Source organism: Spermophilus citellus, assembly GCF_964194105.1.
Source record: "Spermophilus citellus genome assembly, chromosome: 9".
NCBI classification, from domain to species: Eukaryota; Metazoa; Chordata; class Mammalia; order Rodentia; family Sciuridae; genus Spermophilus; species Spermophilus citellus.
This window is the reverse complement of record NC_138191.1, coordinates 92,738,371-92,752,461: the sequence shown is the minus strand read 5'-3', so window position 1 is coordinate 92,752,461 and position 14,091 is coordinate 92,738,371. Positions and strand designations below refer to the sequence as shown.

Here is a 14,091-nt window from a genome sequence, read left to right as displayed (position 1 = left end):
AACCAACATAAAGGGCATGAGACTACCATGCTAACACTGTGATGGGGCGCCTTCTAGTGGCTACATGTAGACATTGACATTTTCATTAAAATGATTGAACAAGTGTGGCTTTGTGGACATATAGATAGACAAACGGGGGATTTTGGGGTTCTTTAATCTTAGGTAAAGCTAATAAAGCTAATCTTAGAGAAAGATAGTAAAGTCTCATTAATTATCTCCCTCCTAAGAGTTATTCCTTAGTCAACTTTTCCATGAAAACACATGTTCTTGGCATTTATAAGAAAAATACTGCAGTTCTAAAAGAGAAAATTACATTTTAAATTAAAACATAAATTATTCTGAACATCTGAATTGCACATAAAATCTTTAGGGTAGTTCTTTATGCCATTAAATTGAAAATAATCTTAGAGAAAGAAATCACCCCAAAGACCATGCAATAGCACTTGTGTTAAATAGAAGGACTAGGGTCTTTCCAGAGGTAACCCTGCAACCAAGTTGACCATATGACTTTGGCCAAGTGGCTTCATTCCATGGACCTCAACCTTCTCACGTTAAAATATAGAACTCCAAACCCAAACATCTCCAAGGTCTTTCCTAGCTTTAGTATTTCTTTGATTTGAGGGGAATGTTAATCTGCTTTAATATAAGGATCAGACTTCAAAGAAAGTTGATCTGTTTTCCTTTTTGAACTTGCAGTCCCAATTATAGTAATTTAATGCCATTTAGAGAAGTGTTTTTAACATTTTATAAAATCAACAAAGACCATCTGGAGTAGAGATGGCTAGTCACTAACAAAGATTCATGTTACCCCCCCATTGTGTAGAATTTTGTGGAAAAGCAGCTGTCCAATCAGGGCTGCATTTAGCTTTTCCCTTTGCATCTGGGTGGAAGTGTTTTACTAGTTTTGGCCAAGGAATGTAAGCAAAAAGTGTGTATTTCCAAGCTGAAGTGAAGTATCAGGTGTGTGATTCTCTGTTCTTCCTCTTTCCTCTAATGGGACACTTGTATTACTTGGGGTCACAAGAGGGCTTGAATTACCTATCAGAGTTGAGCCACCCAATCAGGAGCACCTGCACTGGATTTTGTGTGAGTGATGGCCCCAAACATTGGGGGTGGTTTGTTATAGCAGCTAGTTTAAACTGTCCTGATACACTGTCCAACTTCATGATGCTGGAATCCAATTTGAGGCACTGCACTAAAGCAAACTCATCTCTCCAACTGATTGCATTAAAGCAAATTCTGAGAAGGAGAAAAGTGAGGGAGAAATGGGAAAAAATCAAAATAGAGAAAGATTAGTCTGGTCTTTATTCTGATTAGGAAAATAGCTTTGTTCTATTGAAAAGATTATTATTATTACTAGTAGTTTTGCATTATTGTGACCAAAATACATGATAAGAACTTAGAGAAGGAAAAGTTTATTATTTGCTTGGGACTCATGGTTTCAGAGGTTCAATCCCTGGTCTATTGACTCCATTGCTCTGGACCTCAGGTGAGGCAGAACATTATGGCCAAAGGCAAAGGCAAACTGCTCAGTTCATGGCAGATGGGAAGCAGAGAGGAAGGGGCCAAAGGCAAGATATCATCCAGATGGGCAACCTCCAAAGATACTTCCTCTATCACGCCCCATCTGAACCATCCGATAATTTATTCATCCATTGATGAGGTTATAGTTCTTGTCATTGCCTACAAGCCCTACCTCCTTTCTGCACCGGGGAATCATAATTTAAAAACACAAGGTTTTGGGAAGACATTTTTAGATCCAAACCACAACAGTTACACAAAGGAGGTCTGATGTGTACTCTCTTTCTACCTAGTTACCAGTGAGTATAGAAGGTACAACTCTTGCTGATTATACCATGTGTGTTAGAACAGAAGAAATTTCAACAATCACCAATCCAGATAACATGAGCTAAGCAGTTAACTTGTTTTCTGAAACTTTCCAATTCTTCTGCATTTGGAGGTGATCTCGTTAATGTGGGGGCAGGTGGATGGGAGAATCATTGGTTATACCCAGTAACAGACATTAGATAACTGATGTCTTGTTTTTGACAATAGGAAAAATATGGAGGGCGAAAATGAGCATTTTATTTAGTTACATCTTTCTGAAAATGGAAGACACTAAATTAACATACATAACATTCTATGGAAATATTTTCTTGAGAATCAGTGATTTAGACAAATATAAACAAGCATCAGAAAAACCATCACAGTACAAACAGGACTGCAGGACTGATACTGGAGATGGGAACATCTGACCCAGTTATAGAAATGAAACCCAAAAGCACGAATACACAAAGCCTTAATTAGCAGCTTTGCCTCAAGGAGAGAGAGAGACAGCACTGATAGAGATCAGGTTGCTCAAAAAACAGAGAAAGGGGACAAGTTTTATTCATGTGTAGGGGGTTGCCTAAGTGAGCTAGAATTAGAATTTTTTCCCTGGTCAAACATCCTGACCAAGAGGAATGGGCAGTCATTTTATTCCAGGAACTGCCGTTTCTTCTGTTGGTGTTGAGCCTGCACAAACATCTTGGCCTTGTGGTAAGGTTGGGCTTTTGTAGCTACTGAAGGCACATGGGTGGGGGTAGTTCATGTTTTTAATGACTGACAGGTTAAGGGACCAGGAGTTAGTTTGTCTTTTGTAGTGATCCTTAGCAGTCTCATTCTCCCATGTATCTTATTTTGTAGGTGTTACTGCAAAGGCGTCCTAGCTTTTATGATGCCCTAGTTTCTGTGGTTGACAAAACTCTGGGAGAGTGAGGTGGGCAGGGAAGAACACAGACTATACTTTTAATGGGTAACAGGTCATGAGTTAAGGTCTAGGGAGTACATTTGCCTTTTGTCCCCAAGGTGGCACTGACTCAGGCCAATGCTGGCCTCTAAAGCCACAGGCTGAATAAAATGCTGCCCACAATCAGAAAATTACAAGTGTTTAATTAGCAAGAATCCATAACAACTCTACAGAGGAATGAACTTCTAATGAAATAAATGCCTCATAGAGTTAAAATTCTCAGGACTTCATTGTACTTTACAAACTAACTTATTATTTGTAGTTAATGAGTTTAAATTGGTTCTGTAAAGAATGAATAATCTGTGTGGATATGGAAAGATGTTCCTGAGGAGAGAAATAATGACATTAAAGATGGGATCTTGTTTTTTATACATTTCTTATATGCCAGAAATAAAGACTGAAAAGTTAAAAATCAGAGTTAATATTGATTTTAAGGTGAGATCTGTATTTTATAATTTCTATAGCTAAATTTAGTTGGTTGACTGTGTGCTGCTTTCATATATCCTACTTTGATCAAAATATTCTCATTATTCTAATACATGCACACCTACACTAAGATAAGGTCAAGTCTCTCTGTAACATTGTCCCTCGAACGTCATTTAACCAAATCCTGCCAGGGACCTCTTCTAAGAGACTGATCTCATTGCTTAAATTACAGAGCACTCTCTTGTCTAACCACCCTCTATCCTTAAAGTTTCTCACAGGCATTTATAATCAATTCCAGCGTGTATCTGAGCATTTAGCTATTGGTGTTCTTTTATGTGTTCTCTCCCTTGTTAGGTAATAGGCTTCTTTAGGGAAGAAATCAAGATTTACTCATCTTTGTGTCCCCTACTATGTTCAACATAACAGATGTTCAACAAGTGGTTACTGAAGTAATGTTTTTCTTTTTGCAATTCAATATGCATAATATTGATAATAATTTAGAGACCAAATGACTACTTGTTTTCAAAATTTTATTTACACTGAATACTCAGTATTTTCCTTTAATAGTTTTATCAGAAGATAAAATTCCAAAACTTAAAATCAGATATTTTATAGTATGTCACAAATGAGTATGGAAGGAACAGTTTGATCATTTTTGAGGAAAGCCTTTTGTAATTCTACAAACACTAATATTTACAATAATCTTTAATATAGATATGTACAATATGGCATCATATTTAAATTTATGAAATAGTTTAAATCATTAATTTTGTTACAGAACATTCCAAAATTCAAACTAATAAAAAGAATCCAATAATACTGGTAACATTTGGGAAAAACAATAGCAAGAGATTTGTCAAAAGTCATGCAATACATCTAGTAAACTTACACGCAATGACACATGTCAAATCCATAAATTTAAAGGCATATAATTGACTTAAAACATGCTAGAATCCAAATACAACTGTATAACTTATACACTGAAACAAGTGCTTTGTGGTAACCTATAAAATAGGTATACAAACTGAAAGCATTTGAATAGACTTCATAATTCCTAAGAGACTATCCTAGGAAATCTCAATGACAGCAAATCAGGCATTTTCTCCTGAAGTTAAAAGTTCTTAGGAGTATATTCATAAACATTAACAGAGGAAAATAGAAACAACTCAGGTTTTATGAACCAATTTTACTTATTCAAATTTAGTTCCATATAGAACCCTAATCATAACCACAGCTTCTCTGGGAATTTTCCTTTTCTCCTGATTTTGTGGGAATATATTTACTACCTCCTCTGTTCCGAAGGATTTAAGGTAGAAGACAGATTCAGAAATACCAAAAAGTACAATAATAGGATAAACAAAAAGAAAACAGAGTTTGGGGATTAGCACTCATAAAAATATTTAAGAAAAGGTCAGGAAATAATAACCAAAAAATTGTGTTACATTATTTTCTCACATTGACTTTCTGAAAATTTTTTGAGAAAACAAATTACTGGTGAACTGGAGATGTGGATCAAATTTCTTTGTTCAATTTTGTTAATATTGATGGAGCACATGATTATCAAAATACTGTGTGCTGTTTTTGTGCTTCTCTAAAAGAAGTTTTTCTTACTGCCATACTATGTGACACTAGATTTAGTCACATGGTAGAGGAGAATGCTGGTGAAAAACAAAATGTGGGTACACTTGACTCGATTCCCACTGAGAAATCCATCAGCTGGGTACCTGTTGGTGACTTGTAGATAGGTAGCTACAAATCAAGTGGCCAGACAAACATGGCTCTTCTTTGGCCATGGGACACAGCACCAATTCTAGGCCTTATGACTGTAGCAGCTTATCCTCCAGCTCCCTTGTTAGGACCCAGCAAAGTAAATGGGAAGAAGTTAAAGTAAAGAGCAGGAGGCTGACTCAGGTTGGTATGGTGAGGCCATAATCTCCTCTGCTGCCCAAAGAGCAGCAGGGATTCTGATGGTGCTTAGAGTGCATATTACACAGACCACTCCTGTGGTTGGGGAAGGAAGAACATTCTGGAGAGTAGGCTGAGGCAGCACACTAAACAGTTTCAGGGAAATATGAATAGGTCTATTTATCTTTATTCTATAGGCACAGATTTCAATAAATGATAAAAGATCTTGTATGTAAAAGAGCTAATTAGTAAAAACAGCAAGGATAAAGGAAAGGACTTAGGGGAAGTAGGGAGAAAAGAAAGGCAGTAGGCTGTTCTCCTACGAGGTGTGGCACAGGTTTAAAACTAGATTAAGGACCAAATTAAAACCACCTATCTAATGACTAAAATTAACTATTTGCCTTCTTTTTTGAAGATGAGTGTTCCTAAGCAGTACTGCTGAGTTTTGGTTAGGCTGGGATTCTTCCTAACCCAACTTCATTCCTATGAAGTTCAAGTCTAACAATCTGTAAAAGTGGGAATTGCAGTGCTCTTGAGTGGGGTGGCAATGACTACTCTAGCCCAATGATACCCTTCAGAACACAGACAGGGCCAACCTATCCAATTAGCAATGCCTCAGGTTCACAATATTCTGAAAGGCCCACAAAAATGTTTTCACATTTTTTTAACTTAATGAAAAAAAAAAAAGAAATTTACGATTAAAACAACAACCAAAAAAAAAAAAAAAAAAAACACCCAAAAAAACATTTTAAACCTAAATCTAAACAAATTCATTTTATACAAACATAATTTTAAAATACAGTTTTAAAATTTGTAAGGGAGAAGGGGTGCAAGAAAGCAAACTACTGGGGAGGCTGAGGCACTAAGCAACTCAGTGAGACCCTGTCTCTAAATAAAATATAAAATTGGGCTGGGGATGTGGCTCAGTGGTTGAGTGCCCCTGAGTTCAATCTCCGGTACATCCCCCCGCCCCCCCCCCAAAGAAGGCAAAGTACCTGGGGCAGAGAAAATTCATCAGATACCTCTAACCAACTGTAGAAACTGAAGATCATTTAAAAGGATTACAATCTGTAATTAAAAAGACTGTTCTCTCAAAGAACAATGGTTCAAGGTTAAAATAATGGAGGGTTAAAATAATGGAGGAAGAAAAGAAAGAGAGTCTGATATTACTGGTCTTGTTTCACTGATTTTTCTTCTTTTGAATATTTCTTTGGAATTTGATTTTTAAAGAAAACTGTTTAATATTGAAGAAGTACTTATATCAATCTTCATTAGCCAAGCCAGAACAAGAAACAAAGTTAAGCTCATTATCTTATAATCATGTGCAATAATATTAAATAACAGACTCAGGATGAAGAGACCTGGATATTTTTGAGTTCTTTTTCTACTTCTGGAAACATTATTAGAGGTAGGTTTTTCTTTTGGAGTCTGCCTCCTGAATTTCCTATATTACAAGTTCTCTCAATTCTAGACTTCCTCTTTGCTTCTCCAAAGCCCTGGCTGCAACTGCCTAAGGTTGGTGGTATGTTTAGAATATGAGAAGAGAATAAAGAAAGCAAGCAGAATGACTAGGAAAAGAGAAGAGGAAAACAGTAAATTTTCTGTATTTAAAAAATATTTTATAAGATAAAAATACTTAATGTAAATACTAATACTATAAATACTGTTTTAAAGTTATTTTTTAAATTGTTCTCTCAAGGCCCTACACTATGACAATTACCATCCTTGAGTTCCTTATAGTACTAGATTGGTTAGTAAATATGGTTAACCACTGACATTTAGAAGCCCAGAGTTGAGAACAGTACTTTTAACATTTTCTATCATCCAAATACATCAGGATTATAGGGATATATATCAATCCAGAGAGCTAAAAATTACCACTTCCTAGTGTCTGTTCCTCCATTTGCAATGAGGAAACAGATCAAAAGATGAGCACAAACGAATAAATTATTGCCTTTCATAGAATCACATACTTCTTGTGCTTGAAGGGAACACCAAAGTCATTTAAAATTCATACACTTAATTTACAACCAAGGAGCCTGGGGTTCAGAAAGATTATATGATTTAAGTCACACAGAAAAGCTTTTACCAGAATCAGATTTCTTGATTTTTAGACTAGGACTCTTATATTTGTAACCCTCAATGTTTTTTTTTTTTTTTTTTAAATCCACACAGAGAAATGGAAAAATTACCAGTTTTCTTTTCAAAATGTTAATCTGAAAACTGCAGAATTTCAAAATATAAAATTTCAAAGAAGTAGACCAACAAATAAAATTTTAGACCCAAAAAGATACTAGGAAGTTAAATTGGACTCTGGCTACAGAAAATAAGTTAGGTCAGGGAAGATAAACTATACCTCCCCCAAAATCACAAGGTTGAGACTCAGATAACCTGAAACTAGAAAGCTGCTTCTTTCAATACTGCCTTATTCTTCCTTGGCTACTGATTATAACCAAATAAAGCAAAAACATGTAATCACATCCAGTCTAGATATAATAACTGTTATTACTATACCTGGAGAATAGGTATAAATCAATTCTCTGCTTAATAGAAATTGATTTTGTAAATTTTAATGAATGAAGCAGCATAATGCATGTTTTCATTTGATAATGTACTTAAGTGTGGATCAAAATTCTGAGTTTTGTTGTTTTTATTATGAGATGGTGTTTTAGACTCAGGAACTAATACCAAATTAGACTGTTTGCAGTTCTTTAGATCAGCAGCCTATATTTTGTGAAAGCAATGACCCAAGAATGATTTTTTCATTTTTAAAATGTTATTAAAAAAATTGAAGAATTTCTGACAGAGACCACACATGGCCAAAAAGCTGAAACTATATAGTAACTGGACCCTTACATTATAAAAGTTTGCTGGATTTTGACAGTTCTCTGAGTCAGGGCTATCCCTTTCACCTTGAGGTAAAGACCTTCTCCCTCTTTTCTTTTCCCAATTAATGCTTTGCTTATATACTCATAAAAAAGAGAAAAGTTTGCTGGCCTCCATTCAGAAAGTACATGAAACTGGGATTGAATATGTAAAAATACATGAAGGCTTTTTTGCTTGTTCTGCTTCTAAAAGTTAAACCTCTAATTTATTTAGACTTTACTGCAATTTGCCTTTCTTCTGATAGTAGACAGTGGAGGAAAAAAAAAAAAAATCTTGTTTGAGGGTTACAATTACCAGATCCAGTTAAATGATGATCACAGACTAATGGAAAGTGAACATATAATTGGAGCTAATTATTTATGCATGTGAAATTCATAAACATTTCAGACAGCTGAGAAAACAGCATATTCTAAAGTATTGTTGGCTTTTTAAAAACATAATGGAAGCAAACGGGCAATTCAGGACTGAGTATTCACCACAGTGGCAGGGCACTGGCCTAACATATATGAAGCCTTGGCTTTGATCCCTAGCACCAAAGGAAGGGGGAACAAAAAAAACCCCACCAAAACCAAACCCTGGTAATTTAATTCTCTTCCTCTGGTTTCTTCTGTTGGTTTTTAAAATATTCTCCTCATGCCTCTCATGGCCCCCTACAGCATGTTGTTATTTATTAATTAGTTGTTCTCCACTATGTTAATTATCTCAGTGACCACCCATCCATATCTCATTTGCAATCCTGAATAACAAATACACAAATCTCACCAGAACATATGCAAATAATGGAAGTGCTTCTAATGAGATGTGAGATGCCAAAATGAAAAATAGTGACTAGTTCAGGGAAAAAGCAAAAATTAAGGATAATCCACTTATCAATCTGAATGTAACAGTAAAGCAGACCACCTGCATAAGTTTTCATAGTCTACTGCACTGCGTGATAAAGGACAGGAACAGTGTGATGGGCCCTGGTTTACACAACGCTCTGATAACCACTATATGAAAACAAGTCCATATCTCCTCCTTTTTTATGTGGAAAAGTGTAGATTTTTGTTCACTAGAGAAAAATTATCACAAAGTCATGCCACAGTTAAATTACAATCATTTCTAAGTTATAACTTTAAAAGTAGGAACTATTCTATAGATTAAAATGTCTTACTTTAATAATTACATTAATAATTGCTTTGCAGTATCTTCAGCCACTTCATTTTCTTGCTTGCTTTTGTAATTGGAAAGGAACAAATTTTCTATTTGCGTCAAGAATTCCTCAGCAATGAAGCAATTAGTTACTTTGCTCAGAGTTTTTCTCAGACACTCCAAAAGCTAGTTAAAAAGAAAAAAATTTATAAATAAATACATAAAAAAGTATAAGAAGAGGAACTACTTAAACATCACCATTTTGTCTCTTTCCAAACCTCACATTTCTTAATGATCAAATGTGGAACTCTCCTAAGTATGGCTAAAGGCTGACTTATTTTCAACTGCCTGCTGAAGTATTGGAAACCAGTGAGGAATGCTTAGGTTGGTTCCCTTACAACTTTATGTAAGAAGACAAACCTATGATTGTATATGTGATGGTCTCTACTTTGGACAAATTTGTGACTTTTGCTCCATTTTTTAGTTGTTGCACTCACAAAGTAAAATAATACTAGGATTTTTAAAAGAAACGCTATGGATCTAGTGATGTAGTAAAATGCCTATTAATTCATTTTTGTCTCAGATGTAGAACACCTAAAAAAACTTAAGTTGAGCAACAAATAAACTAAGATAACTTTTAAATTATTATGTTTTTAGGTTCTATTCTTTTGATAAAATAGGTGAATGAGTAGTGTTTGAAAAAATATATTTTCATACATATAAACACAGAGGAAATATAAGCTCTAGATTATGAATTTCAATTTATCTTAATGCTTATATACCAATTTCATTGAACTATTTGCAATATTGAAACTTGAGATTTAATGGGTTAATGTGCAAGGTTCTGGGATCAACCTCCAGCACCACAAAGAAACAAAACAAATCCAAATTAAAAAAAACATGTAGATAAAAACACAAGTCTCTACTGTTCAAAAATTAGAATGTTAGAATCTACTTTCTGAGAAATGTGTACATTAGTCTTTCAATAGCATATGGAAAATGTGGTTATAAAATTAAGAAGTAAAAGATATTGAAAATTAATGTTTAAAAATTTTCTATTCCCAAATTGCTACCAAAAAAATCCCAAGACAAATGTTGCCAATCTACTCATTATAGAAGCAAAATGAGAAGTGAGATAAAATAATTCAAAGTTCTTATTTCCTATTAGAAATTTAAATAAAAAGACCATTTAAATTTAATTGTTAGATTTAAACTATCATTCTTAAAAATGATCAATTGTTAAGGCTAGAGGGAAAACATGGTGCTTTTGAATTTAATAAAATGAGAAAAATGTTCTCCATTGTGCACAATAATAATCTGCTAAGAAATTTATCAGTCAACACTTGACAAATTTATTCTAAAATACTATTATTTCTCTGTGCAAGTTTGGGCAACAAAAACACATTACTAATTATCTTCTAGAAATTAACTTTAGAAAGAAAAAAGCAATAAAGAATCTATATAGAAAATGTATCCACAAAGCATTAGGCATCAAGGGAAAACACATCTAGATGAATAGCTTTGGAATCTGTGAACAACAGAATCAATTAAAATGAAGGCAGCTTACTTTCTGCAAACAAGTCAGGTCAGAATCCCGGCGAAAGATTTTATCCATGGGGACACTGCTGTAGGAAGAAATATGAAAACAAACTGATGAAACAAATACTATAAGGTAATCAGTTGTGTAATAAACTATCACTGATGCCATACATCACAGTTTTATATTTAACTTGGGTTTTCTCTAAAACATAATTTAATGAGAAACACTGCAGATGTGCAACCATCTCAAACAACAAAACATACCTAGGGGAGAGCCTGTATTTTTCTATTATCCATCTTGTCTTTTCAAATACTAATCCCCACCGAGGTTCTTCTAACATCTGTTGTACTTCAAATTTGTAAGGTAAACCTAGAAAACCATAAAGAAGCATATTTTCAACTATTTCTTAATCTCCAGTCTTCTTTTAATTACTTAAAATTCCCTTCAGTGTTTTAACAACCACAGCATAGCAGACCAGCTGAACAGCACTTTAAACATAGAGGGCAGTCATTAAATATTTATTGCCTGACTATACTTAGTCCACCAAGCATATTAATGCCAAGCTATTAATAATAATGAAGAAGAGTAAAAGTGACACTTTCGTGACAATTCTACACAAGACACTACGAGAGGTAGGGTGAGCACATAATATGTTATCCAAACCAAAAGACTTTTATAATGAAAGGAGACAAAATTAATAACTATGCCTAAACCACAGGCTTAAACCGGGATAGTCGTAGTCAAGACAAAACATATGGCCATCCTAGTGATAAGTTTGTTTTTTTTTTTTTTTAAGACAAGTGATATCAAGCAGCATTACTCCTATTTTTCAGAGGAGAAAATTCAAGTTAAGCTATGTTAAATACAATGCTCAAGTTAGCAAAACTGGAGCTTAGATTTCACATCACCTCCCTATAGGTGCTAGTCTAAGACTAGACATGGAATGGGATCAACCTTGGAGAGGCAGCAACTGTACTTGAGTCATAGCTGCCATACCAAACTGGAGGAAAAGAGCCCAAAGGGTAGACATCACCACACAATGAGCCATCTTAGCAATCTGTCACATATCCTTCAACACTGCCATGTAAATCTACAGAATATTAAAAGAACAGCTCAAGTGATTCATTACCAAAGGTTTACCATGTGCCAGGCATCAGGTGCTTTAAGTATGTGAAGTCATTTAAATGAAATAGTTACTATTATTGTCCCCATTTCCCATTTTTCAATGAGGACACAGAGCCAGGAAAAGGTTGTGTATAAGAAGGACTTGAACCCCCAGGCCGTCAGGCTTGATAATAAAAATATTTATTTTTTAGTTTAAGGTGGACACAATATCTTTTATTTTATTTTTATGTGGTGCTGAAGATTGAACCCATTGTCTCGTGCGCGCTAAGTGAGCACTCTTGAGCCACAACCCCAGCCTTATAATGTTGTTTTTACCTTTTGCACTCCATTGCCTCTCAATCAAGGTTTTTTGCTATAACAAGGCTTTTCAGGTTAATAAAAATCCAGCAAGTCAGAAAGCAAGAAAACAGGGTGGGGGGGGGGGGTGGGGTGGGAGTGAGGACATGGTATTCTTCATAATGAAACAAAAACATGCTCTAAAAAAGGCCACCCTGGCCCCAAATGTTTGGAAAGAAGGAAAGGGATAGCAAGACTACTGATGACTAATTTTTTTTTTCACTTCTCAATTCTCCCCCCCCCCATTTTATTTCTCCCTTGCAGAAACTTAAGAAGACTGATACATTATAGTACATGGACTATTAAGCAAATTCTTCTGGTGATAACAAATCAATTAAGCAGAGATGCCAGCTACAATGGTAACTATCTATTGAAAACCTATTATTTGCTAAATACTTCACATACATTACCAGAATTTCTCACCCTGTAAGCAAGATAATATTTTTTTCTCACTTTACAGAATTAACAAAAGAGAATGCAAAGCAACAATTTGATTAAACAAATATTAAGTATACATTGATGATCTTCTTATAAACATTTTATTTTTTTTTGTTATTGTTGAAAACTTACGATACGAGCCATCTGGGCTAATTTCCTCACTTATAACCAGGCAGGTAATCTGGGAATATGGTAAAGGATTGTTTCGATTATAGGGACTAACAATCATCCCAATGAACTTTGCACCTCCTCTGGAGAAGTAACTCTATAAAAAAAGTAAAATTAGTTTCAACTACATAAATTCAAAGGTCAGTATTTAACCACACTAACATCCAATGGGGGGAAAGGGAACAAAAAGGTACATTATGAACTTCATATCCAAACATCAACAAAATGAAATGCTGCATGTATTCATTTCACACTGTGAAATTTTTTTTTTATTTTTTTTGAAATTTTAAATTAAATTTATTTAATTAAAATGTGTCAAACCCAATCTAAAATGACCCTTAAAAAATATCACAAAGCCTGCAAAAACCTGCATTTGCTATGAATATGTTTACTAATTATAATGGTTATTTTTCAACTATAATCTACAATAGCTGCCCACAGCTAAAACACTCATATATCAAACATAAAATTGCAGGGAAAAAAAACTTGTTTTCTTCAGATGGGTAAATTACATGAATGTTTCCAACTATTTTAACTATTCCCTGTCCTAATTTTTCCTATCATTTTTAGAAGGCTCTGAGAATATCAGTATTACTTTTGTAGCTTGTCTGTACTAAACAAAATTGCTGACTTTCCAAATACTTATACAAACATGTATTATTATTACAATTGGAGAAAAGAATTCAAGTTAATTAAAAATCCCAGATGAAAAAATATCAAAAACACTATGCTTATTAAAGAAAAAAAACACAGCAGGATGTGTAATCATGTACAGTAGGCACACATACAATACCTATATACATACCTGGTATTTGGCTTGTGTGTCAATATCTCTTAAGGAAGGATTAGGATCAAATGCAGGATGAGAATGATACCATCCAATAACACTGAAACCTCTAACAGCCAAGGTTTCTGAGGCCTGTGTTTGTGACACAGGATCCATCTCACACTGTAGTCCTGTACTCAGACTGTTACATGGTTCTGCTGCACAGACCTATGAAGGATTGAGCCTCTTATGATTATTCTGAAATCCTCTTAATTCTATCACTTGCAAACAAATTATACTCCCAAAGTGTGATTGTATGCTTAGAACTCTGCATACATTTTTCTATTTTAATAAGGTCATACTAATGGCTAGTTTTCCAAATTACACTATATAATACAAGTGCTAAGGTGTTCAACAATTCCTGTTATTTATGGCAATAATTTCAAATTGATATGCAATAGAATAATGCATATCAACTTTCAACTACAAGTATTAATACATATTTTTGGCATCTTAGGAGTTATAGCTCTTTATTGATAAAGGTAGTGAAAAGCCAAGGCTTGGCAGTATTCTCTTTCTTGA

General features: G+C 34.4%; 1 protein-coding gene across 2 annotated transcripts in view; it reads right to left on the bottom strand.

Moving 5' to 3' along the window:
• Positions 1–3,736: 3,736 nt before the first annotated feature.
• Positions 3,737–14,091, bottom strand: part of MYSM1 (Myb like, SWIRM and MPN domains 1) — a 39,035-nt gene continuing 28,680 nt past the window's right edge. Inside the window, exons 16-20 of one of the 2 annotated variants that reach the window (XM_081308917.1) lie at positions 13,549–13,737; positions 12,708–12,840; positions 10,940–11,045; positions 10,704–10,761; positions 3,737–9,322 (exon numbers count right to left, since the gene is read on the bottom strand). In XM_081308917.1, the coding sequence (XP_081165043.1) occupies positions 9,167–9,322; positions 10,704–10,761; positions 10,940–11,045; positions 12,708–12,840; positions 13,549–13,737 (642 nt within the window). In that variant the 3' untranslated portion in view covers positions 3,737–9,166. The remainder of the gene's footprint in view (positions 9,323–10,703; positions 10,762–10,939; positions 11,046–12,707; positions 12,841–13,548; positions 13,738–14,091) is intronic. The other variant, XM_081308916.1, reaches the window with a different exon arrangement.